This window comes from Theobroma cacao, chromosome 5 (assembly GCF_053813885.1).
Source record: "Theobroma cacao isolate CCN51 chromosome 5, ASM5381388v1, whole genome shotgun sequence".
Taxonomy (NCBI): domain Eukaryota; kingdom Viridiplantae; phylum Streptophyta; class Magnoliopsida; order Malvales; family Malvaceae; genus Theobroma; species Theobroma cacao.
In genome coordinates, this window is record NC_142643.1 from 44,799,354 (window position 1) to 44,822,110 (window position 22,757).

The window sequence follows — 22,757 nt, forward strand, 5'->3', positions numbered from 1 at the left end:
GAATTTACCTACGACATGTGGCATGAAGTGAGCATTCTAGTTCCCAGAACCACCTGAAATTCCGCCTGGATTTTAGGTAGCCTGAACACTACCCAATGCTTTCATGGAGTCATTGCACTGCCAATCTAAAACTTCAGAACATTATTTTGATTGCATTCATTGGTGTGTTTCATGCGTTTCCCTTACAAAAAGTTTTAAACAAAAGATATGCAGAAGCATCCATGGTCAAAACTTGAGAAAACGTTATGCACGCAACACTATGATGAATGCATGGGGTTAAGACTATGGTAATTATCCACCTTCTTCCCCACCGAACAATAAATAAATGGGTCGTTTGTTTTAGGGGGGGAGGGGGCTGTTGGGGCATTCATTTCTTGATTTATGCATGAAACTTTGGTCAACTTCGTTACATTCTTTACATGCATGAATGCCCTTAATATGAGTAGCCTGGAGTAGAGAAAGAGATGGTTGGATGCATTTACTATGTTCTTCATTTTTATTTTGTTTTCTGGATTAAAATTATAGATGATAAGAGTATTGATTATAATGTCAACCTAAAGAATAACTAAATGACAGAATTACTAGGAAGTGGCATACCCTGCTAATCCTATATATAGAGGAAGCCAGGAAAGCCACTATAATGTTTTCAATCTCTAGCTTCCAGCACCTGCTTCCACCATTTCGCAAGAATTTATTCCCACTTGCATGCTATGATGATTCATGCTCGCTAACAAGCTCAACATATATTCTCATGATAATTTTCTGAAAGTCGAATACCACAATTCTTTTCCAATTTATTTGCTAGACATGAAGGAGAATTCTATTTGGTGTGCCTGCTCCGAAAAGTACTTGAGGGACCGCCAAAGGTAGCCGTATTTACTAACCTAATTCTCAATGTTGTGCCAGCATGGCCTGAAGATACGAGTAATTGAAAACAGTGAGACCTTGTGGATTATTGGTCAGGCCTCGAACATAGATGATGACTGAGAAATGAGCTAAAATCAATTCTGCATTCACATAGAAATGTATCTGCATAGCGGAATGATAGCATGTGCCTATGCAGTACACTGCATATGAATGGAAGAAATGCATACACAAGAGAAGAGACCAATGTCCAAAAGCTCAATGAACAACTAAACATAGCATTGACACATCTCTCCTGTATTGACAGAGATTCAAGAGGAATTCTCATATGCTAGGTTGCAGTTATTGATATGACACTCCAGATATAAAAATTCAATTAACAAGTGTCCAAGGCCCTAAAATTGATTTTGGCTTGACTGAGGCCTTGTAATATTTGGCATATGAATTAACTGTTAGAAGTAGTATGAGTTCTATGATACTCTGAAGGTTCAAATAACTTCATCTTGTGTTCTCCACGATCTGATTGAATGTCACCATTTGCAGGGTCAGCTGTGACAAAAGAGATTAAGGATGACTTATGGGAAAAGTGACTGTTGAATCTCAATTTTTATTCATTGTACGATGTCCTCTACATGAAATTGGAAGCCGAAACAGGCACACACAGGGATAAGCAAGGTCCCTCAGCAATTTCCTGCAGCTTGTTCCAAGAATCAAAAGGAATGCAAAACTTGCATAGGTAAGTTAGTTTGTCGATATTCTGATAAGCAAAAAATCTGTCACCATAAGCTATATGGAGAGAAGAAACATGCTCATCTATTCATTCATTATGAATAGTAATAAAAAAAAAAGTCTTTGTATTTCTTCAAACAGTACCTCAAGAAGAGCCTGGCCGATAAATGCATGTGGGCTTCTGGAACTTACCATGTACCCATACTCTTTGCATGCTCTTCCCATTTCGGCGATTCACTGACTTGACGCAACAATATTCAATCTCAAGCTGCAAGTGCATAAATAAGTTAACATTCAAAACAAGCCAGGTTTCTATCTTCAGATATGACCAATTAATTATAAAATTATAATTCCATGCCCTATGAAACTCAATCAAGAAAGTGTGATTTGCTTTTAAAATTACAATGAAGTCAGAGAAAAACTGCACACAAATGCACTAGAGAATCATTCTAGATCAAGATGACGAAAACATTTTTCTCAGTTCCAGTCTATGCAGCAAAAATCAAACTGAGGGTGATGAAGCAGATTATCTCATGCACAAGTCCAAGTAACAATAAGTACAAACTTAAATTTACCTAATAGCTAGAATTTTGTACCTCAATGAAGCCAGCACAAATGAAGAGATTTCTGACATTATCCGGACAGAAAAAGTAAGAACGAGTGCCATCTGATCTCATGTATTCCCTGAATCTAACTCTTTGTTCTGGTTTGAAACGCAGCATTGTCATATCATAGACACCTGGATTCCATCAAATTGAACCTTTGGTAAACTGATTCTGGAAAAAACCCTTTATTTTATTATTCTCTAAAAGAATTAAATTTGGCCAGAAAGAATTAAATTTGGCCAGAAAGAACAAGATCAGATGAGAAAATATGCTATGTAAAACATTTTACAATAACTGAAAACCGCAGCCTAGTTATTTGTTGATCCAATACCATAGTCCCTAAATAAGAGCAGGCCACCAGGTTTTAAGACAGAAAAGCACTCTCTGATGGCTGTTGGCATTGTTTGAAGTGGTACTGCTGATAGTGTGAATATCTGCCACATTATGTAACAAATGAAACATATTAAAATCTATATTTCATAATATTGTGTATCTATTTTTCGATAGTAGAGTGAGCTCAGAATACTGGTTTTATAAGGGGGGAAAAAGATGCAGGTTGCAGCATAAAGGACTTGTACATAAAAAGAAATCAGGAAGTCTATGCAAGTAGCAGATATTAGCTATGCAAGAAGAACTCGTAATATAAGTTGCATTCCACCACCATTGCTCAAGCCATGCATGAATTTGCAGACTAACCATGACTCAATTGTGCACCAATTCATGTCATTCTAGCAACAATTTAAACAACATGAGGTGGAGTCCCAGAAATATGCAAAAAAGCATATACTTAAGGGAAAAGGGAAGAAGAATACTAAACTATCTTCTTTATTTCCAAGAAAATTAAGATGTCTATTAGCATTGACTATTAAAACATTGATGAAATTAAAGAGGCATACCAAGGTAATAAAGTCCACACCACCAACACAACATATATCAGTTTCATGGGTTCTTTTTTCTCTAATATCTGGTAGAGAAAAAAACAGAGAATTTAAGTTCATAATATTAGCAAAGCCAATAATCTGAGGAAGGAACAAATGAAAGAAACAGGAGAGGTAGCTACCTGAAAGGTAATTTTGACCCTTGAGTGCAAACATTTCTCTGCAATAATCACATGCCAACCACTTTGGGAATCCAGTTGTCACAAAATCACAATAGAACGGGTGGAAACGATGCTCAACTGAAATTACATTACTGGCAGCTACAAACTCTTTAGCCCTCTCCAGGGTCTCATTGCTACAGTCACATGCGTATAGAATAATTTTCTCATTGCCCCTGAAAATATATATTGAAGGCATAAGTAGAGGAAAAAAGATACTTCGATGATTCAATATTATCATCCAGCCCCAATTTCTCCATACTGCAAAATTCATCTTCACAATGAAAATTCAAAGAACAGTATCTCAACTTTCCACAATGTCCTCTAAAGTGTGAAATTATGAATTTAAACTTAACATTCAACCAATTTCTTATGGTCTTATCCTGAATAATGAAATAAACTTTTGCAGAATACACAGTTCACCTCTAACTGAATTACAGAACCAAACCAAAGTAATCAATTTAGATTAACCGCTACTCAAGACATAACATTAGCCAACATTCAACCTTTCTGACTACACCCATTCCAATTAACTTCACAAAACTTGAAACTCCATACTTTCAACACAAATAGTAAAACATTAAACTTTCTTTCATTACTATATAAACCAATGCTATTGCAAAGCCATCATCAACAAATTAGGAGCTTTCCGCTAAACTAGTAAGTTTAGTATATAATACAAATTTTGTCCAATGTGCAATTGTTCACCGACCAAAAGACCAACAATTATAGCAACATAAAAACACTAATAAAATTATTTTGAGGTTACCGCAATATAGGAAGGGCAGTACTACCATTTCCACACCCAACCTCCAAAACCTTACAACCATCTTCACAAGAAACCAGCTCCGGAAATTCTTTCAACAAGTACCTTCTTTCCTGTATCCAAAGAGTACCCATTTAAGCTTACACATAAAAAAACTAAAAGCACCAAATACCCAGAAAAATAAGAGGAAGAAAGAATTGGGTTTTTCGTTGTTGTAGGCAAACCTTGAAGAACTTGCCAGAAGAGTGTTGAATGTGAAACTTTTGCCATGCTTTAATTGAATCTCTTGAATGGTGTTCTTCTTGTTGTGGAGAAGGGAAAGGGAGAAGATGGTAGTTAAGAGAAGGGTCGTTTTCTATTTCTTGTCTCAGAGTTTCCCAGTTGAAGTCTTTGGAATGGTACTCCGAAGCTTCTGTTTCTGATGCACTCATCTTCTTGTCTTCAGCCGTGTCTGGTCGGTTCAAAGTTTAGAATCCTTTGAGCTTTTATACAACCAAAATGTTCGGATTTTGGGCTTACATTATTTGTTTGCTGCCACCAGCCCAAACTTGGCCCCAAAATTTTAATTTCATTTTCTTACAAAAATTGAAAATGCTATAAGTATTTTGACTGGATGCTCTCAGCCATTAAGTCTTTATATTAATGTAGAGTTCCTTTGAGATAAATGATTGATGGATTGATGGTACTTAGTGAACAAATTTGGTGTACAGTTTGTAGCATTAGTGAGGAATTTGTGGAATCTACGCGTTGATGGGTTCAATCAATGGTTGCTTCCAGCATCCTGTCCCGAGAATTTGTGCTCCAAAGTTGATGCTTCAGCTTAACAGCTCAGCTGGTAAAGGTTTTGAAATTGACAAGCTGTTGCTAAAACTGAATCATCTTGTAAATGTTCGAGGACATCAGGCATAAATGCCAATTTAAGCTGTCCATGCAGTATGCAACAGTGTAGGCACATAAACTCCGGGCTTGAGACCCTGCATAGATTGCAGTCTGATGGCAGAAAATCAGATAGCACATTGGCCACTGAATAACTATCTCGGGAATCCTCCTTTCAGATTTCCACTCTTGTTTCATGAATGAGATTCAACCATTTCTGGATTATATTCCCTAGATGCTACCACAATAGCTTAGATCACATTAACTGTCGGTCACTTGCACAAATGGGAAACGAAAGGTAGAAATTAAGAACGAATGATAGCAACTTGAGATTCCTGACTCCAAAATTCAGCTTAATGCAGTGAAGTTTTTCGATAATCAATCAATTTATTATCCTGGCTTGGTATTCTGCTGATAATAAGTGCTGAGTTGCGCTCATGTATCAGATAGGAAGAAAAAGAACTTGAAGGTATACATTACTCCTTACATTTTCAATTTTGAAAATATCACACTAAATTTGATTTTGGTATTAAATATAAGTGTACAAGTAACTTTACCTCAAGTCATTCCATAAATTCAATGAGCCAAATGGTTAGCAAAATTTAATGACTACATTTTGGTATACCATGGAATTGCAGAATGCAAATGCTGTGTTAAAATCTCTATGCAGTGACTGATTTGGAAAGTGAACTGACTGACGACACCTAAGGAAAGGAGAAAAGTAATCAATGCCAGAAAACCCTGACGACTACCTCCTCATACCTGCAGGCCAATGATCAAATCAGAGGTCCTGCATACAAAGGGGTATACACCCCATTTACCTAAGCATGAGCAGCTCCTCAAATCCCTTCCCCTGCCCGTTGCAGAACTCTTTGAATCTCATCTGCCATCCCTTGCAATACAACTGGTTTCTGAATAACTGCTTTCATTCCCATTTGTAGGCATCTCTCACGCACATTATCCTCAGCACTAGCTGTCAAGGCTATAATCAATGGCCAATTATGGCTGCGATACTTACGGATTCTCATTGCCACTTCAAATCCATCCATTTCAGGCATGTGAAGATCCAAAACAACAATTCTGAACGAATTTTCAGCATGGCTGACTGCACTAAGACATTCAAATCCAGAAGAAACAGAAGTCACTTCACAACCAAGCTTCTCTAACAGCTTCTTGGTCACAGTCCTGTTTATATCATCATCATCAGCTAGTAATACTCGAAGACCTCTGAACCTGGAGTTGAAATTTGGTTGCTCGGTGGAGTTCACAGATGCAAACGTGGTTCTTTGGATATATGGTTGGATTTGAAACCTGAGAAGAAGGGTCATACTCTGTGCAAACCCAAGAGAGTTTGTGGATACCCAGATATTACCTTGCATCATCTGCAAATACCAGACACACAATATATCATTAATACATGTAATGCAATGGTGATGCATCATACTTCAATAGAAGAAATGACCGGTTAAATGACAAAAGGTAGAGAAATCAAACTTTTTATTCCAGCTGGAAGAGAAAATAAAGAGTTAGAACACAGATTTGAGTGCATCAGCAGGGCTCAAAGAACGATGCCCTTCCAAAATTTCTATAAAATCTACAATTGAAACATTGAATTATCTTCAAACCACAATTGTTCCACGCATCCATTTTCTCTATACGTGGTGTCAATATTCTCAAATAGCTTCCATCCAAGGAATGTATGCTTTAATTCTGTATTTATATTAAGAGTCTGAGTTTTGTCATCAAAAAGGGCTTCAATGCTTGAAACATATCCACAATTGCATCACTCAGACTCCTTCATATGAAAATATTTCTCCCCGAAAGCTTAGAGGCATAAGCAACTGTTTTTTCACTTGCTTTTTGTATCCAAACACCAAAATATGTAAAATTGCCCAAACCAGATTAAAGAAGCCCAATGAAACCGGCAGCTTGCTGCAAATGCCCTGGCCAAATGACACCAGACACTTACAATATAAAGCTCGGGAAATCAATTGCACATATGACATTAGTTTTAAGCAATTAAAGCAGTGTCTTCCAATAGTTCATACAGATAATAGTTTTTCTGCGCATCCAGGAAAAGCTGAAACAGGTTTTTGATATAACAATAGCATGTCCAGAAATAATATACCACTAAAAGTTGGGAGTCAACAATAAAAATGCAATAAATAGCTGGAAATTGTTTCACATGCCTCGAAAGTTTCAACGATCATACACAAATAACAAGGTATAGAATTGACAATAAAAAATAGAAACAGAAATGGGATATTCACCTGCACAAGCTTTTTACACATATTGAAATTCAGGTTCTCCTTAATTTCATCATCGTTATGCCTCCCACCAGAAGAATGTTTGGTTGAGACTGATTCATCTGCCTGAGAACTGCCCCCACGAATACCAATTTCAATCCTTAAGTACAGGTAATTATCTTGTGTGTTTGATCTCCATGCATTTATTTTGTCATTCTTATCCTGGCTACTGACATCTGATAAAACCCGAAATAAGACAGTTCCTCCTCCGTTATTGGCGTCCAGTAGATAGCCAACCATATGCAAAATTACTTGAAAAGTCCTTTTCTCATCACCAATCACTTGGTGAGGCAAAGAGCTCTGAACACCAACTTCAAAACCAAATCCTTTATAGACAGACAAACACTTGGCAAGGCAAGAAGCTTCTTTGATCATGGAATGTAAGCTAAAAGGTCTCATATCTAGCCGGAATCTTCCATTATCTTTTGCTGAAATCTCCATCACATCATTTATCAAAGTTGAGAGAACACTGCTTGTTTTAACCAATGTGTCAATAACAATCTTCTGGTTGAAATTCATTTTTTCTTCTTGAAACACTGAAAGTAAGCCCAAAATTGAGTGCATTGGTCTCTTCATACCATGGCTCATCACTTTCTGAAAAGAGTTCCTTGCTTGGCTGGCCATCATTGCATTCTTTCTTGCCTGCTGTAACACACAATTTTGCTGACTCAGTCTTTCTCTCATTAGCTGAGATTCTTCAAGAACTGCAGCGTGGGACAGAGCTACAGCTACCTGATCAGCAACCACTTCAACAATCTCCATTTCCGGCTCGCTCCAACCCTGGTTCGAACTTGGAAGAACCAAGACCAGAATGGCATAGCAAGTCTCTACTGATTCTGGTGTTCCCCCTTTAAAATTAGAACCGTGAAGCATTGGCATCCTAATTGCTGCAACAGCACCTGCCTCATCTGATCCGCTACCACTTGCAAGCCCAAGTGCTGAGTCTGGCCTCAGGATTCTCACTCCTTCACTCTCTTTTATCTCCATCACATCAGGATCATTAGTTGGGATGGAATGAAAGCTCCTCGAAGAACTTGCTTTCAACTCATGAGTCAAATTCATCAGCGATCCATTCTCATTTGGCATCCACACTGCGCAGTTGTACAAATCCAAAGTCTTCGAAAGCTCAACCAAAGTGGTGTACAATATGGTATGCTTATCCAGGGATTTCCTGATTTCCTGTGTTAACATTCGAACATGTGAACTGGCTTCCTTCTTCTTCTTCATCATCCCAACCTCTTGATCTAACTCCAATACATTTTGCCTCAAGAAAAGCTCCCTGACTTTCACTTTGAGTAAGAGAGGGATCAGAGTTAAAAGTGTTATTGCAGTGGCACATGAAACAAGGGCTGTAAGGAATTTGGCAATGGTGACAGATAGCATCAACTGGAATGAGTGGGGACCATAATAAGTCCATCCGTTGAGAAGATGAGTCAACCCACAAAGCACTATAAAGGCTATAAACTGAAGCAGGACCCATTTGAAGGGGACGCTCGAACAACTAATGAAGTAAAGCAGTTCAATAGGTATCGAAAAATATGCCACAGCAATCAAGAAATCACTCACCTTCTGGCACTCCAAAATGCTATGTATACTCCACAAGCCCTCATCATCACAATTACAATTTGGAAACTCATTATCAGTGGCAGAAACCGAGATCACGAATAAAGAAATCAACAAGCCCTGAGCTAATGCTCTTAACATTGCCACTCTGGTGAGTACTGGTTCAATCCATAAGTGTAAAATGTCAAACTTTCCACACCCCCAATACACAGAAATTTTGTATTCAACTCAACAAAGAAAATGCAACTCCCTCAACTATACTCCCATAGCTGAAAGCTTCAAGCATTCATTTCCTCCAGCCAAGTCCTTTGCAAAGACAATAAAATCCCATCTGCAAGAATTCAAGATCTATAACAGTACCCACCTTCTCCTATTGAAGCAAGCAATATCCTTTCCCTAGATTTCAAGATCTAAAACACCCCATCTGCTCTAAACTCCAAAAACTCCAATCTTTCTATTCATTCCCTGCAATCAACTATTGTTTTATCAAGTCCCCCCAGGACTTCACTCTACACCAACAAGGGAAAAGAAGAAAGAAATTCTTAAAAAAAGAAGACTTTTAATAAAACTTGCAACTTTCTTCAACTGAATGACATAACCTTCAAGGAAACCAACATCAAGACACAAACGTCAACCTTTCTTTCCCAATCTAAAACTCAAAAGAGAAACAAGGAATCGAAGAGGAAAGATAAAAAAAAAATGAACCAACCTTTTGGTAGAAAAAGTACCACTAATCTCAATCAACACCAAATGAAAACAAAAAACTAATATCTTTTTCAACTTCTCAAGTGAAAATAACGACTACCCATTTTACCAAATCTCCACTTTCTTTTTGCAAATCCAATCAAACAACACCACACTTTTTCTTTGCCAACAAGATCAATTAAAAAGCTAATACTATTTACATAAAAAAAGAAGTCTGCTTTAAACAAACCCTTCACAAGATGTTTATAAGAAAGGAGCAGAAGAAAGATTGAAGACAGTTTGAGATTGAAACATCTGTCTCTGCCTCTTTAAGATTGAAAACAATGTTTGACAAAACAGACATGAGGGACAGAGAGAGAAAGAGAGAAGGAGAGAGAGTCCGTGTCCTAAAGTTCGTAGAAAATAGTAACTCCCCAGAAGGACACGACCCCAAAAAGGAAGAAAGAGCTTATTGTGGGACCCAAGTTTCTATGTGAAGAGAACTTGGACACTCTCTTTCCCTTTCTTCCTTTCCCAGTCACACAAAACATTATTTTTTGTTTTGCCCACAATAATATAATAAGTATTTTTTCAATAATTATATACAAGTATTAATAATAATAATAATAACTACTCTGTCTACGTTAAATCGACCATTTTTATATTAATTTTCCCTTCCGCCCGATTTGGTATTGTTCAGGCGGTGTGGATACCCGGACGGATTTGCTGACGTGGCAACATTGACCGTTAATGCCTTGACGGCTGCAGTTATGAGGTGGAAGGTAGAACCTTACCCACGTGGGGCACGTGATTCGGATGTGGTTTCCTGATTTTGGGTTTGGATTTGGATTTTCCATATTTTGTAGGGCAGAGAAGAATATTTTTGGATAATTATAAAAAAATATATTATAATTTTGTGGAGTATCTTAATCTTTACAAAGATTTTTTTTTAAAGCTAAAAATATCTACAACAGTCTATCCGCTTTCCCATCCTTTTTCCATCACAGTTATTTAGATTTTTTTTTGTTTTTACAATATTTATAACAAAAAATCATTTTCTTCCGCTTATTTCAAAATTCGAAACTTAAACTTATATAACATAAAATCTTGACATTTTATTAATTTTGTATTTCATTCGAATTATTTAAATGATTATTTTCTCAAAATAATTAACATTATATTATATTATATTCATTGTTGAGGATGAATGATACATCAAAAACCACCAATGTAATAGCGGCAAATAAATGCCAAGCGTGGCTGACCACGAAGGGTTGGGGCATCATAATTGCTTGCTAGGAATGCAGGTACACTCTTGCTAGCATATTTTAATTCAATAATAAAAGAAGGAAGAAATGGGTTATTGAGGTGACCAAAATTAATTTGAGGAGCCGTCTTCCAGGATTGCCTGGCAGCAATATGCAGTTAAGCCTAGCTAAGCAAACCAGGAAACAAGAAAGACAACAGGTTCTCTTCTCACCATGATTTGTGATTTAATGGAATGGAAAGAAGAGTTCAAGGGGTTGAAGACAACTGTTTAATCCAATATCTGCTGTACATTCTTAAGTCAAAATTTTGGGATTTGTTTGTTTACTTGGAAATAATCCTCGTCAAAGTTTCCCACTTTTACAAGAAAGCACAATTGTTCCATCCACGTATACAAAATAAGGCTCACTTCTGAGGGGAGCGATCAAAATGAGTAGACCGGAGGCCATTGTCTAGATGCACAATGCGTAAGAAAAGAGAAAACGATGGAAACATGATTATTCCGTCAACACCTATTGACTTATGTGCAAAATGATGCCAAAAATTAAAAAGGTACTGAACAATTAGTAATTTCAAGACTAAATGCACAATTGTTATCACTTAAGTTGAGCATGATTAGCTTCCCCCACCCCCCACTCCTCTATACTGGTGAGGATTTGGGTAACCCACAGAAAGCTAGAAAAGTTAACAGCAATAATAGGTAGAAAGCATTTCAACAACTAAGCAAAGGACTGGGATTTTTAAAGGCCATCTCCTTAATTTATGGGGCATACTCTAATCAGTATCAACTAACAAAAGAGTAATGGGCCGACCTGTACAGCTATATCATATTACACTCCGGGAAAGGTGCAAGGAGTTGTACATCTATTTGCTCTGTAAAAAAAAAAAAGTTGGGATATAAACATCTACCACAAAACAGAATTTCATCCATAAAAACCAATATCTAATCTGCGATTTGATCATAGTCCCCATTTTCTGGAGATTGATGAGCTCCATGACCTGTTTTTCCTGCAAAAGACACTTAGCTCAATATTCCTTGCTGTGTGTTCATTATGCATATGTGCATATGCAAGACTCTTACCTGTCAACTCAAAACCAGTTCTATCATCTAGACCACTCCTCCATTCTGAGGGCCGAGGTGCCACATGCATGCCCCGTGGTTGCATCATGAAATGACTTCCTCCGAAACTTTGATGATCATCATTTCCCCCGATTGGATTTCTTCCCGAAGTTTCAAAAGCCGAGCGAAAGCCAACATTAGATACTGAAGTCCCACCAACTGGAGATGGCAACTTGCTGCCAGAGGCATCACCTTTTGCACCAGCACTAACATCCTTCTTGTTATCAATCACAAATGTACCAACTATAACCTGTAGATGAAATAAACTGTTTTGCCTTTGACATAAAATAACCGAAAACTAAACCTACTTAAAGAAAAGAATCTGCTAGCTCTCTTTCTTGTTTGCTCTCATGGTGATATCAATGATGAAATCCCAAGTCATATATGGATTGATTAACCAGAGTTTTCTTCATGTCAATTGCATATTTATTAAAAAATAATACACCTGAGTATTTGGCTCATAGGTAGATGCATGTACCCCATGTTCAAAGAGCTGGGTTCAAATCCCCTCTTCCTAAAATAAAATAAAAATAATACTAGTACCTGAACTGGGCCTGCAGCCTTTAGAGGTCCACCAATTCCTCCTCCAATAATCTGGCCATCTGCACTTGATAGACATACACTGAGCCCACCAGTCCTCCCTCCAGTTTCAGTCCGTACATAGGATCCAGAGAGTGAAATGATCTCAAAGCGGCCCTAACATCATATCACCAGGAAAGAAATTACCAAATCAGCATATTTTAGGCAAGTAACTCACAAGTTTCATCAAGTTCTCTCAGAGATGACAACTCTGACAAAGTGAAAATGGAAACTAACATCAAGGCAAGGATATGAGCCTTTTGGGCATATGGGCATAGCAATGGCATCATAATAAATTGTTTTCATATCTCATAGAACCTGGAAAGATTGATTTGATACTAAGAATAACATAATATAGATAGCTGCCTCTCTGTTTTTTCATAATTCAACAGGCACGGAGTAGCTAAGGTATGTCCCACATTTATAATTGTAAACATACTTTTACAATCAGCTCATTTAAACAACAGAATCTAACCATGAATAACTTGGCAATTTGTTTTTTCCCCAATTGGGAAAATTATTTGTAATGAGCAACCCAACATTACCGGACTAGTGTCCTAAGCAAGCAGAGGAATAAGCTTCCCTTTATGCTTGAATTATATAGCTTTCTTTAAGACCTCTTCTTTAATTTGTATCAAGTAACAAACCCCGCCATCCCTGTTTTCCTAGCAGACTTATTATTTGTCTACAAGAAACATCAATTGTCTAACCTTCTTTTTAAGATAAGACCAAATCCTCTCCCAGCTCTTTGAAGTAATGTGGGTTTCTTCTAACAAAACTCTATTCAATTTTTTATATGTATTTTCTATTCCCTTAAAAATGCAGTTCCAATTTGAAGATTGCAGAACATGGAGTTATCTCATTGATATAAAATAATTATAACAAAAGGGGATGGTTACCTCGTATGTGATGTTACCACCTGATGTTGCTGGCTGGCGGAGAGATGCATTGGAGATCGTACCAGATGCAGACAGAATACATATTTCACGCTTGCTTTGTTGCATGAACATCATTATTTTTTGGCCCACGTCCTATTTGGATCCATATATCACGTTAAGAAGGCAGCAAAACATCTTGATTCACATATTAGAAACAATACTGCATCTTGACCTAGAACAGTTGATATGACACTACAAGACTCAAGACCGTTGTAAATAAAATTCATGAATATTAACATAAAGAAACTACTCTCATGAGATTGTTTATGAGGCACAAAAGAGCTAAATTGAACACCTATAATAGCCAAGAGGGCATAAATAAATAAGAGATTCTTTGACAGAATTGGATGATGGAATATGCACCAATGTCCCATTATCCTCAAGATGATCAAGAAAAAGGAAAACAAATATGGCATAATTCATCTTGCCAAAAACTGACAGCCTAGAACTGAATGAAACCAGAATAAACTGTCTCTTCAGCATTAAATCAGAGGAGTGTAGACACCTATAGCTGCTTTGTGTTCAATCATTCCCTTGAGAGAGAGAAAGGACTGAATTCCTTTTACTCTTTTTGAGATATCTAATGCTATGAATTCCAGTTTTATGAAGGCATGTAGATGAAAAGGCTGATATCTTTTCTAAAATAGAGAATTTGTCCTAGAAACCAATGTAAAAAGATTCACGCATCCTTTTCCAAAGGGTAAAGATTCAGTAAATAGACACAAAAAGTGGAAACAGAAAAAAAGAATGCTGCCAAACAATTGCATATGCTAAATGCCTGACCTCCCATCCCTCATAACCACCCTCAACACCAAACAGGAAAATCAAAAAGAAAAAGAAACCAAATGGAAATATCAGAAATATTCTCATGAAACTTTCCACACGACTATCATGGCCTCAAATTGTTTGTAATGGAAATATCCTAACATTGAAAAATTTAAGGATTTTAAATCAGAAACAGAAAGTACACTCTAAAAAGCTTTCTCATTTAGAGTTTTTAACCATTGATGATTTTCTGATTTCTCTTCTAATTTAACAATTTTGTCGCTACTACAGCATTGATATTCCTAATTTAAAATATATTAGTATCTACAAATAAGGCATAATCAATGGGACATTCTATATGACTAAACTATGCCTCAAAAGCTTACTTTAAGATGTAACAAATGTCAAACTATGCCATTTATTCTTATAGAAAATGGGAGAGCACAACTCTTTGAAACTATTGGAACATTTGGAAATCACATTCTAACAGATTATATAAATGTACAAGGACCAGAATTGGAATGCATGAATATCTGTTTCCCAGAGATATGTATAACTGCTGTCAACACATATCTAAAGTATTAATAATAGCTTCCAAAAGTAATGAGCACCATACCTCTCCTGCAACTACATTGATAACATGTGGAGTAAAACCTTGACCTGCGTTACCTGCATCAATTAGATGGAAGCAAGAGAAAGAATTTAAGTATCTAATTAAGAACGCAAACCAAATAGAAGCAAATGACAACTCGACCTACTTCAGAACGGAACAGCAGACAACTGCATGAAACATGCAATGTGTGCAGGGGTAAAGGGGTACTCATACATGTAACAAATAGATGCTTGATTCATATACCTGATATTCTGATGCAACCAATGATAAGAAGATGAACAAAACATATACACCCATTTGTCCTTATCTTAACATTGTATGCTTCAAGAGGACTACTCCAGCATACTCAGTTGAAGTATTGATGAATTTGATATAACAAGTAACTGAGACAAGGTTGTCATTTAAATTGGAAAAACCAAAAAAGAAAAAAAAGGCTTAATCCCGGTTGCCTACCAAACAAAAAAGGAAAGGCAATTTTCTTTCTCTGTTATTCATGTGACGCAAATAGTTTGAATATATGATTTATATTTTCTTTTATCACTAGTCTACTCAGTCTAGAGCACTGTCTGCCACCACTAAATAGCAATCAGCATGTACAACATGCAACTCAACTGTGTTTGGCTTGGATTTTGGTTATGAAATCAAAGCTAAACAGAACCATGTAGTTATACCATCTTCAAGCTAAAAGTAAACCAGTTGAACTTTGAAAATGAACCAATGCAACCTTTCAAGTTTGTATTGCACTTAAAACAATAAAAGCTCCTTGCACAGGTACAGAAAAAGGAATACTGAGGAATGAACTAACAAAAATTAATATAGAAATTTATAAACAGGTTTGCACAGAATGCAACAATGTCCTCCACATAGATTTAAGTTTAACTAATTGTTTTTTCCCCTCTGCAAATGAAGATTTACACAAAGGGAAGCGAAACCATCACAAATTCAATAATTTCACAACCTAAGCCTCTGAATTCAAAGACCTTCAAGAATACAATAAATCAAAAAATTCATAAAGTCCAAAATTTGACAACAAAAGCAGGAAAAAAATTGGCCAAATAAAATACATGCAACAGATCAGACATTGATTGAGTACATAAAGGTAAAACATAAAACAAAAGTTCCATAAAATTACAATTAAACTACCAAAAACAAACCCTCAAAAGGGGGGGGGGGGGGGGGGGGGGGGGGGTGGATTCATTCAAAACAACCAAACAGAGGCAATGAATCATAATATAGAGCATCAAAAACTTTCTCAGGTTCAATAGATTTGCAACAAGCTCGCCAGAAATCATCAAACTCATAAAAGGATACCAAAAGGTAGGTAAATATTTTCAAAAACACCCACATGGAGCAAACAAAGGCAATGGTCCATACACAATGAACCCTAAACACTCTCAATTTAAATATATTTGCAACAAGACCCTCAAAAAACGAACAAATTCACGAATAGGGTACAAGGAAGAAAGATTCTTTTATCAAAAATAGCCACCCAGAGCAAAAAAGGCAATAGTTTTACACGCAAAGCACCAAAAGCCCTCTCAATTCCAACAAATTTGCAACAACCCCACCCCCCCCCCCCCCCCCCCCCCAACCCAAATAATCAAATTCACAGAAAGGGTACCAAAAATAGAATCTTTTTTTTTTTCAAAAAACACTCACACAGAGAAAACAAAAGACAATGCTTTCCTACACAATGCAGCAAAAACCGTCTCAATTTTCGATAAATTTGCGACATAAGCCCTAAAAACCATCAAATTCACAAAAGGGAACCCAAAAGTAATAAACTTTTATAAAAAAAAACACCAACCTAAAGCAACTAACTGAGACTTCTTAGACAACCCAGAAAGCGAAGCACCGCCGCCACCCAGAGCCAACTGGTGCTGCTGCTGTTGCTGTTCTCTCCGTTCCTTGGAGCTCGACGACGCCGTTTTCTTCGCGGCCAAGGCCTGCTCCGGAGTGCCATACTTCCTAGGCCTCCCTCTCTTCCTCCTAGCTGGCTCCAACGGGGACGTCACAGCCGAAGGCATGGGGTGAGGGTACACCATGTGGTGGGACCCCCCGCTCTCGCTAGGTGGCAGCAGCCCATTGGTCGGTGACGGAGTGGTGGTGACAGTGGTGGTGGTGTTGGTGGTGAAGTAGTGTTGTTGGGTTTCATTGGGTTCCATGGGCGTTTTTTTTCTGTTTTTGTGGTTTTAGAGAAAGAGAGAGAGAGAGAGGCGAAAAACTTTGGAGATTTTTTTTATTATTATTATTATTATAAATTTAATTTTTAAAGTTTACAATTTGTTTTTCGGTTTTAGGCCCTTTTTTAGGGATTTTTTTATTTCGGAGTGGTTGAATATGGGCCGTCGGATGAAGATTTGGGGGTTGAGATGATTGACTTTTGACGTTTGACCGTTGCAGGATAGGATTAGTTTATTTGTTTTAGGGTTTTAGATTTTTTTTTTAATTTTGGTTTTTATTTTTTGGGCTCAGGATTTTTGAGGACTGACAATGTTCAGATTCTGGAATCCGTTTGTTTATGGGTATAAAGTGATTCTCTCCTTCAATTGGACAATTTGAACCCTTTACCTCATATAATCCCCTTCCCTACAAAGTTCAGATTTGGTTCATGTGATGAAAATATAATAAAATTTAAATAAAAATCTTAAATTGGATTTTCGTTGTTTCATTAAATCGGCATTCAACTCTATTTAATATTTAATTTCTTTTTTAAATTTTGATAAAACAACTCAAGTTTGAACATTTTATCTATATAATTAAATCGTCTCATTTTCATCTTTACCATAATTTTATAATTGACTTTATCTCGTTTCATATTACTTTTTAGTAAAATTATTTATTGTTGAGTTATTGATATAAAGAAAGAAATATGTGTTATTTAAAATGTTTGAAGATAATTTGTTAAATGTATTTTATAAAAAGAGTATTTAAAATAAAAATTATAATATTTTCAAAACAAAACCAAAAATGATATATGCAAGGTGAGAGGGAGTGGGGCTGGCCATGGATCACAACGGTCTGTCTCGCCAAAACCCATTGGTGGGTGGTCAGGTCAGGTGGATCCCTAGTTGAAAGGTTTTTATATAATGAAGCACTTATCTTTTAATTAAGTTCAATTGAGTCCTTAACAATAACAAATTTTTAGGATTAAATTGGACTTTTGTTTTGACAAAATTGGGCACACAATGCCGATTAACTTGATGCCAGCGTGGACTTTTTTTTGCCATGTGGCATGAATGTAATATAAAAGTTTGTCAGAATGTCAGAATTTAATTTTTCCTTTTTCCTTTCCCATTTCTTCCTTTCTTCCTCTCTTCACCTTCTCCCTGCCCTTACTTCATTCGCACTGGCCAGTGCCTGGCGCTAGATCCTTTTAACAGTAGGCCATCTCATAAATGTCAGTAGAAGAGTTGGAATCAACAAATGTTTTACTTACATCAACAAAAATAAAGGGCCACAGAGTCAATGAGTCATTAGACCTTATAACATTTACTAACATATAAAGTGTACAACACATAGGGGAACTGGTTCCAATCAACACTATGCAAGGTCCTTGTAGCAGAACATGACTTCTGCTCAGCATATGCTCAGACCTCATCCTTATCCTTCAATGCCTCTCCATCGGTAGTCTCTTTTGCAGACGGCGAAGAATGCAGACTCTTAAGTTCCTCTAACTGCACTGCAGAAACAACTCAGGTAACTTGCTTTAAAGGAATTTGATATGGGGTAAACGAATGAACGATGTGAAGCGATGTGAAGAAAGCTAGACCATCAGGACAAGTTGCAATGTTGTAACTGTGAATATGAAGGGTAACAATGCTTTGCTACAATAGTGATCTAATTAGTAGAACCTGCTCCATCAGCATGAAAGTTTGCAGGAGTAAAGATGAAAACAAAAATTGCTCCGAAGTTCGAAATTCTAATCTCCTAGTAAATATAGCTACCTTCTTGCTTCCATTCAAAGAAGAAGAAACACTAAGGGTGAAAAAGTTAGGTATGATATCATTCAGAAGAGCAGGACAGAGGCTTCCTATGAATTTCAAAGTAGAAGCAGTACAACAAGGATCGGTTAACCGGAATTCCCTGGTGTCAAGAGTGAAACTAATCTAGGTATTTTCTTCTTAAAAGAGGTATGTGACCAACAAGAAATAAGTAGAAGAAACATTATCTTCTGGGATTACAAACTTGACAAGCTACTTGTTTGTAAGGATCACTCAAGGCCTCTACTTTTGTGCTAAGACCTGTTAAAACCAAAGAATTCAATAACATTTCACCTAATTAGTTGAAGATGCTTCCTTACAGACCTTACTCAAATAATTCAAATCATACCTCTTTGCAGGTCTCTTCATGCTTGCCCAAGAGCTCATTGTACTTTGCTAGCAAATCTGATAATTCAGTTTGTAGCTTTTCATACTCAGAAGCAGTTGGACCCCCTAATTTTTGTTGAACAAACCTATCCAAAAAAAAAACAGAAAAAAAGAAGATCATAAAGATTGTAATGAATTATTATATTTCTGGGTTACATAAATGGCAAGATTGTAAGATCTGGGTTACAGAAATTGAGTCCAATTGGATAATTCTGTTTCTGCTAAAACTTAAAAAAAAAAAAAGCCTGACATTCTGTTCAAAGTACCCAAATAATAAAATTTCCTTTCTCACTTGTTCTGAAACTGGATTGAGTGAATTAATCAGTAAATTTGGATTATAGATCTGAACATAAGAGCATAGAATTCATTAACTTACTCAAGGGCTGAGGATGGCTTCTCATTCTGTTCATACAATGCAACCAAAACTGCAGATAAAGAAATTGAAATGAATCAAATTCTTCCCATATCAAGAAATGAAGATTCATGTCAAAACAAGGACAGAGAAAAAAAGAAAAAAGAAAAAACCTTTGGTGAGAGCATCAAGAACTCCGCTGGACTCAAGGTACTTCCTGAATGTTTCTTTCTTTGCTTCTTTTTCCTAAATCCAAAAACTGGGTAGTTGGTGTTTCTGACAAAAAATGTTTATACAGCAATGTATTCCATGTGAAAAACAGACATGCAACTGTATTCAACTAGAAGTCTAAGATTATCTTATAGATGACATTAAAATGGACAAACTGTACCTCTTTATATCGCATCATTATCGTCTGCAGCTGCCTCTACTCCCTTTGCCTGGAGCCCCTGGTAGTTGGCTTTGGTTGGTGTTTCCTGGTGGAGTGTATGGGGCATCTAAAGATTTAAATGAATATATGTTAAAGTTTTAAAGCAGTTGAAGGAAGGTATAGGTAAAGATACAGGACGGGCTTCTTCAGTTGCAACTGGCTTAGTTGTGTTCTGTCGGTTTCCAAGTTCGCTCCAACATAGACATTTGACAACCATGGGTGCCCTACAAATTTGGATCCTCTTTTCGAGAATGGTTCGTAGGAGTTTTGGGCTCAGATCAGCCCATCTTCAGTCTAACGAAATTAAACTATTTACATGTTTAACATATGCTGCAAAACCAGGTGAAGCTTCAAAAGATTACCAACCAATCCAGTTGTCATTGTGAAAAAGATATTATATTTGGCAAGTTCACCCGAAATGGTCACAAAAGAAAATATTATACTACTCTCAGGCTCAGTGTTTATTATGTTAAAAGGAAAAGCACTACTACTAATGCTAAACTGCATCCACTTGTAAATAAAAATTGACTTAGACATTTAGGGGTCAATTCATGTCAATCAAACGAAGTCTCTCCGTCCCAATTATTTATCTTTAGAAGTGGTGAAGCACTCTTCTGGTGTGAACTCCATCATCTTCTAAAGCAGAAATCATAGTTTTTTGCCAAGCAATGGCAGTCGCGACGAACGGCAAAGAACCTTCATTGGGCGAGAAACCAGTGGAAGTAAGTTCTTTATTGTAATCTTTTCTTTCCTTCTTTGTTTCTTTAGTTTTCTGTTTGAAGCAAGTAGCAAGTAACAAACGACATATTCATACCATGCCTAGTACACCAGAGAGAATGGTAATGGATCCGAGCAGAGGGTTGAAGGAAAGCTGATTGGGTATAAATGGTTTTTTAATTTAAAAAAAATAATAGAATGAGTTGCCAGTGGGCAGTGACAGAATTTGGTCGCTAGTGTGCCGGTGTTCTTTATCTGGCGTTCACCGGTAGCCAAACATGATCATCGGCTCCTTCATCTAGGCCTCTAACACTACAAGCAACCACATATATTTTGTTATCGAGGGTGCCAAAGATTGTGCCAGTATGTGCCGGTATTCATTTTCTCCCCTGATCCTTAGATTAATGCGTGGTAGAAGGGAGATGGAGAAGGAAAGAACTATTAATTTTATGTTTGATCAAAATGGAGATACATTGTCCATATACATGTATTCTGTAATATTTATTTTCATGAATTGAACTTGCCCCCATTTTAAAAGAGCAGCAATTTCATATTGTGCAGGGTATGGCCGATGAAAAAGACGAGATTTGCATACCCATGGCAATGCTTCATAGGAAATTTTCAAGGTCTCCGGATGCCTTCATTTTCAGAGTCCCTTATCAACTACGCCAGGTAAATGAAAGAGCATATGAGCCTCGAGTAATTTCGATTGGCCCTTACCACCGTGGTAAAGCTCATTTGAGGGCAATGGAAATCCACAAATGGAGTTATTTGAAAATGCTTCTTCAACGAAGAAAAGAAGATAGTCCGGTTAGATATGTAGAGGCCATGAGAAACGAAGAAAAAGCTGCTCGGAGTTGCTATGCAGAAACTGTGTATATGAGCACCCAAGAATTTGTGGAGATGTTGGTCCTTGATGGTTGCTTTATCATTGAGCTAATCCGCAAATTTGCCTGCGATGAACTCAAAGACGAGCACGACGATCTTTTCAAGCGCAATTTTAATCTATCCATCGTAGGACAAGAGTTGCTGCTGGTTGAAAATCAACTACCTTTCTTTGTGCTTGACCAGTTGTTTAAAATGACCAAGACAGAAAATGAAGAAGAAGCTTTCAACCACATGGCTCTTCGTTTCTTCTCTGGAATAGTTCCGGGGCCAGGGATTCGAGTTGGAAATTACCGTCGTTCTGTCCGAAAGAAGAGAAAATGTATCCTGCATCTACTCGGGTTAGTGCAAGCCAATTGGCTTCCCTCACCCGAAGGAATAAAGCGTTCGGAGCAGCCTGTGACAGATCGCAAGTGGAATTTCATACGTTCTGCCAAAGAGCTCCTAGATGTAGGAATCAAGTTCAAAAAGGCTAGCGGAGAGAATAGCTTGTTTGATATCAAGTTTGAAAAGGGTCGATTTCAGATTCCCACCCTGACGATTTACCATGATTCAGAGCGTATCTTCCGGAACTTCATTGCCTATGAACAATTCAACGAAGGTCCTACGTATGTCATGGATTACACAAGATTCATGGACTGCCTCATCAACTATGGCGACGATGTGGCATTGCTATCTCACAGTGGAATCATTGTTAACTGGTTAGGAAGCAATGAAGAGGTTGCCCACATGTTCAACAAACTGAATGACTTTGTATACTTGTCCACCTCCAACTTCTATTACTCGGAGTTATTTAATGATGTAAACAAGTATTGCCGGGGTCGATGGACGCTGTGGAAGATCAAGCTGAGGAATAAATATTTCGACACTCCATGGGATTGGGTCCTTACTTCTATTATAGCCGGAGCTATCTTGCTCCTGCTAACCTTGGTGCAAACTGTTTTTGCAGTTCTTTCTTATTTTAAGCAGGGCAATTGATTGCTCTTCCAGGTAGGAATCCGGTTCAAGAAAGGTAAGGGGAACAGCCTGTTTGATAGCAAGCTTGAAATGGCGAAAATGCAGATGTTGAATGACTGTTCATAACATGGTGTATTGCAATTGATTGTTCTTCATGCACTCGTGTGTTTATGTTGAAAGATTGTCTTTAACATGGTGTATTGCAATTCTTGGGGTTTTTACACCCTTTGCTTCAAATAATTAATTTCCAAATTTTGTTATTTCACTTTAGAATCA

General features: G+C 37.2%; 5 protein-coding genes across 11 annotated transcripts; 1 reads left to right on the forward strand and 4 right to left on the reverse strand.

Moving 5' to 3' along the window:
- Nucleotides 1–1,174: 1,174 nt before the first annotated feature.
- LOC18600121 (Methyltransferase family protein) lies at nt 1,175–4,539 on the reverse strand. 5 transcript variants are annotated; one of them, XM_007030422.3, is made up of 8 exons: nt 4,285–4,539; nt 4,064–4,173; nt 3,259–3,470; nt 3,095–3,162; nt 2,530–2,632; nt 2,190–2,332; nt 1,786–1,861; nt 1,175–1,561 (listed from the first exon to the last, which is right to left on the reverse strand). In XM_007030422.3, the coding sequence occupies exons 1-8, from the start codon at nt 4,489–4,491 to the stop codon at nt 1,545–1,547; spliced, it is 936 nt and encodes a 311-aa protein (XP_007030484.3). In that variant the 5' UTR covers nt 4,492–4,539; the 3' UTR covers nt 1,175–1,544. The 5 variants fall into 5 exon arrangements, with proteins under 5 accessions (XP_007030484.3, XP_088662279.1, XP_007030483.3 ...); XM_088806153.1 differs by having other exon boundaries at nt 1,175–1,621; XM_007030421.3 differs by having other exon boundaries at nt 1,175–1,555; nt 1,738–1,861.
- An 885-nt stretch (nt 4,540–5,424) lies between these two features.
- EIN4 (Signal transduction histidine kinase, hybrid-type, ethylene sensor) lies at nt 5,425–9,898 on the reverse strand. The gene is made up of 2 exons (XM_007030423.3): nt 7,207–9,898; nt 5,425–6,318 (listed from the first exon to the last, which is right to left on the reverse strand). The coding sequence occupies exons 1-2, from the start codon at nt 8,944–8,946 to the stop codon at nt 5,776–5,778; spliced, it is 2,283 nt and encodes a 760-aa protein (XP_007030485.3). The 5' UTR covers nt 8,947–9,898; the 3' UTR covers nt 5,425–5,775.
- A 1,589-nt stretch (nt 9,899–11,487) lies between these two features.
- On the reverse strand, nt 11,488–17,024 carry LOC18600123 (AT hook motif DNA-binding family protein). Its single transcript, XM_007030425.3, has 6 exons — nt 16,578–17,024; nt 14,774–14,826; nt 13,354–13,485; nt 12,419–12,571; nt 11,837–12,125; nt 11,488–11,763 (listed from the first exon to the last, which is right to left on the reverse strand). The coding sequence occupies exons 1-6, from the start codon at nt 16,933–16,935 to the stop codon at nt 11,699–11,701; spliced, it is 1,050 nt and encodes a 349-aa protein (XP_007030487.1). The 5' UTR covers nt 16,936–17,024; the 3' UTR covers nt 11,488–11,698.
- A 1,117-nt stretch (nt 17,025–18,141) lies between these two features.
- LOC18600124 (c-Myc-binding protein) lies at nt 18,142–20,070 on the reverse strand. 3 transcript variants are annotated; one of them, XM_088806090.1, is made up of 5 exons: nt 19,884–20,069; nt 19,666–19,738; nt 19,517–19,565; nt 19,103–19,226; nt 18,142–18,452 (listed from the first exon to the last, which is right to left on the reverse strand). In XM_088806090.1, exons 1-5 carry the CDS (start codon nt 19,899–19,901, stop codon nt 18,444–18,446), a joined length of 273 nt encoding a protein of 90 aa, XP_088662216.1. In that variant the 5' UTR covers nt 19,902–20,069; the 3' UTR covers nt 18,142–18,443. The 3 variants fall into 3 exon arrangements, with proteins under 3 accessions (XP_088662216.1, XP_007030489.3, XP_017976987.2); XM_007030427.3 differs by having other exon boundaries at nt 18,142–18,447; nt 19,884–20,059; XM_018121498.2 differs by having other exon boundaries at nt 18,385–19,014; nt 19,884–20,070.
- A 347-nt stretch (nt 20,071–20,417) lies between these two features.
- On the forward strand, nt 20,418–22,741 carry LOC18600125 (UPF0481 protein At3g47200-like). Its single transcript, XM_007030428.3, has 2 exons — nt 20,418–20,644; nt 21,201–22,741. Exons 1-2 carry the CDS (start codon nt 20,591–20,593, stop codon nt 22,500–22,502), a joined length of 1,356 nt encoding a protein of 451 aa, XP_007030490.3. The 5' UTR covers nt 20,418–20,590; the 3' UTR covers nt 22,503–22,741.
- Nucleotides 22,742–22,757: the final 16 nt, after the last annotated feature.

What these genes read in the sequence shown, in the direction of transcription:
- LOC18600121 (XM_088806153.1), bottom strand. Translation starts at nt 4,491, where the DNA reads ATGAGTGCATCAGAAACAGAAGCTTCGGAGTACCATTCCAAAGACTTC. An exon ending in GTGTGGACTTTATTACCTTG is followed by an intron (nt 2,633 to 3,094) that starts GTATGCCTCTTT and finishes ATAATGTGGCAG; the next exon opens with ATATTCACACTATCAGCAGT. An exon ending in GCTCTTATTTAGGGACTATG is followed by an intron (nt 2,333 to 2,529) that starts GTATTGGATCAA and finishes GATGGAATCCAG; the next exon opens with GTGTCTATGATATGACAATG.
- EIN4 (XM_007030423.3), bottom strand. Translation starts at nt 8,946, where the DNA reads ATGTTAAGAGCATTAGCTCAGGGCTTGTTGATTTCTTTATTCGTGATC. An exon ending in TGTGTAAAAAGCTTGTGCAG is followed by an intron (nt 6,319 to 7,206) that starts GTGAATATCCCA and finishes TGGTATTTGCAG; the next exon opens with ATGATGCAAGGTAATATCTG.
- LOC18600123 (XM_007030425.3), bottom strand. Translation starts at nt 16,935, where the DNA reads ATGGAACCCAATGAAACCCAACAACACTACTTCACCACCAACACCACC. An exon ending in TCAATGTAGTTGCAGGAGAG is followed by an intron (nt 13,486 to 14,773) that starts GTATGGTGCTCA and finishes GGATCCAAATAG; the next exon opens with GACGTGGGCCAAAAAATAAT. An exon ending in AACTGGTTTTGAGTTGACAG is followed by an intron (nt 11,764 to 11,836) that starts GTAAGAGTCTTG and finishes TGTCTTTTGCAG; the next exon opens with GAAAAACAGGTCATGGAGCT.
- LOC18600124 (XM_007030427.3), bottom strand. An exon ending in TCTTGATGCTCTCACCAAAG is followed by an intron (nt 19,566 to 19,665) that starts GTTTTTTCTTTT and finishes CTTTATCTGCAG; the next exon opens with TTTTGGTTGCATTGTATGAA. An exon ending in ATGAAGAGACCTGCAAAGAG is followed by an intron (nt 18,448 to 19,102) that starts GTATGATTTGAA and finishes TCTGCAGTGCAG; the next exon opens with TTAGAGGAACTTAAGAGTCT.
- LOC18600125 (XM_007030428.3), top strand. Translation starts at nt 20,591, where the DNA reads ATGGCAGTCGCGACGAACGGCAAAGAACCTTCATTGGGCGAGAAACCA. An exon ending in TGGGCGAGAAACCAGTGGAA is followed by an intron (nt 20,645 to 21,200) that starts GTAAGTTCTTTA and finishes CATATTGTGCAG; the next exon opens with GGTATGGCCGATGAAAAAGA.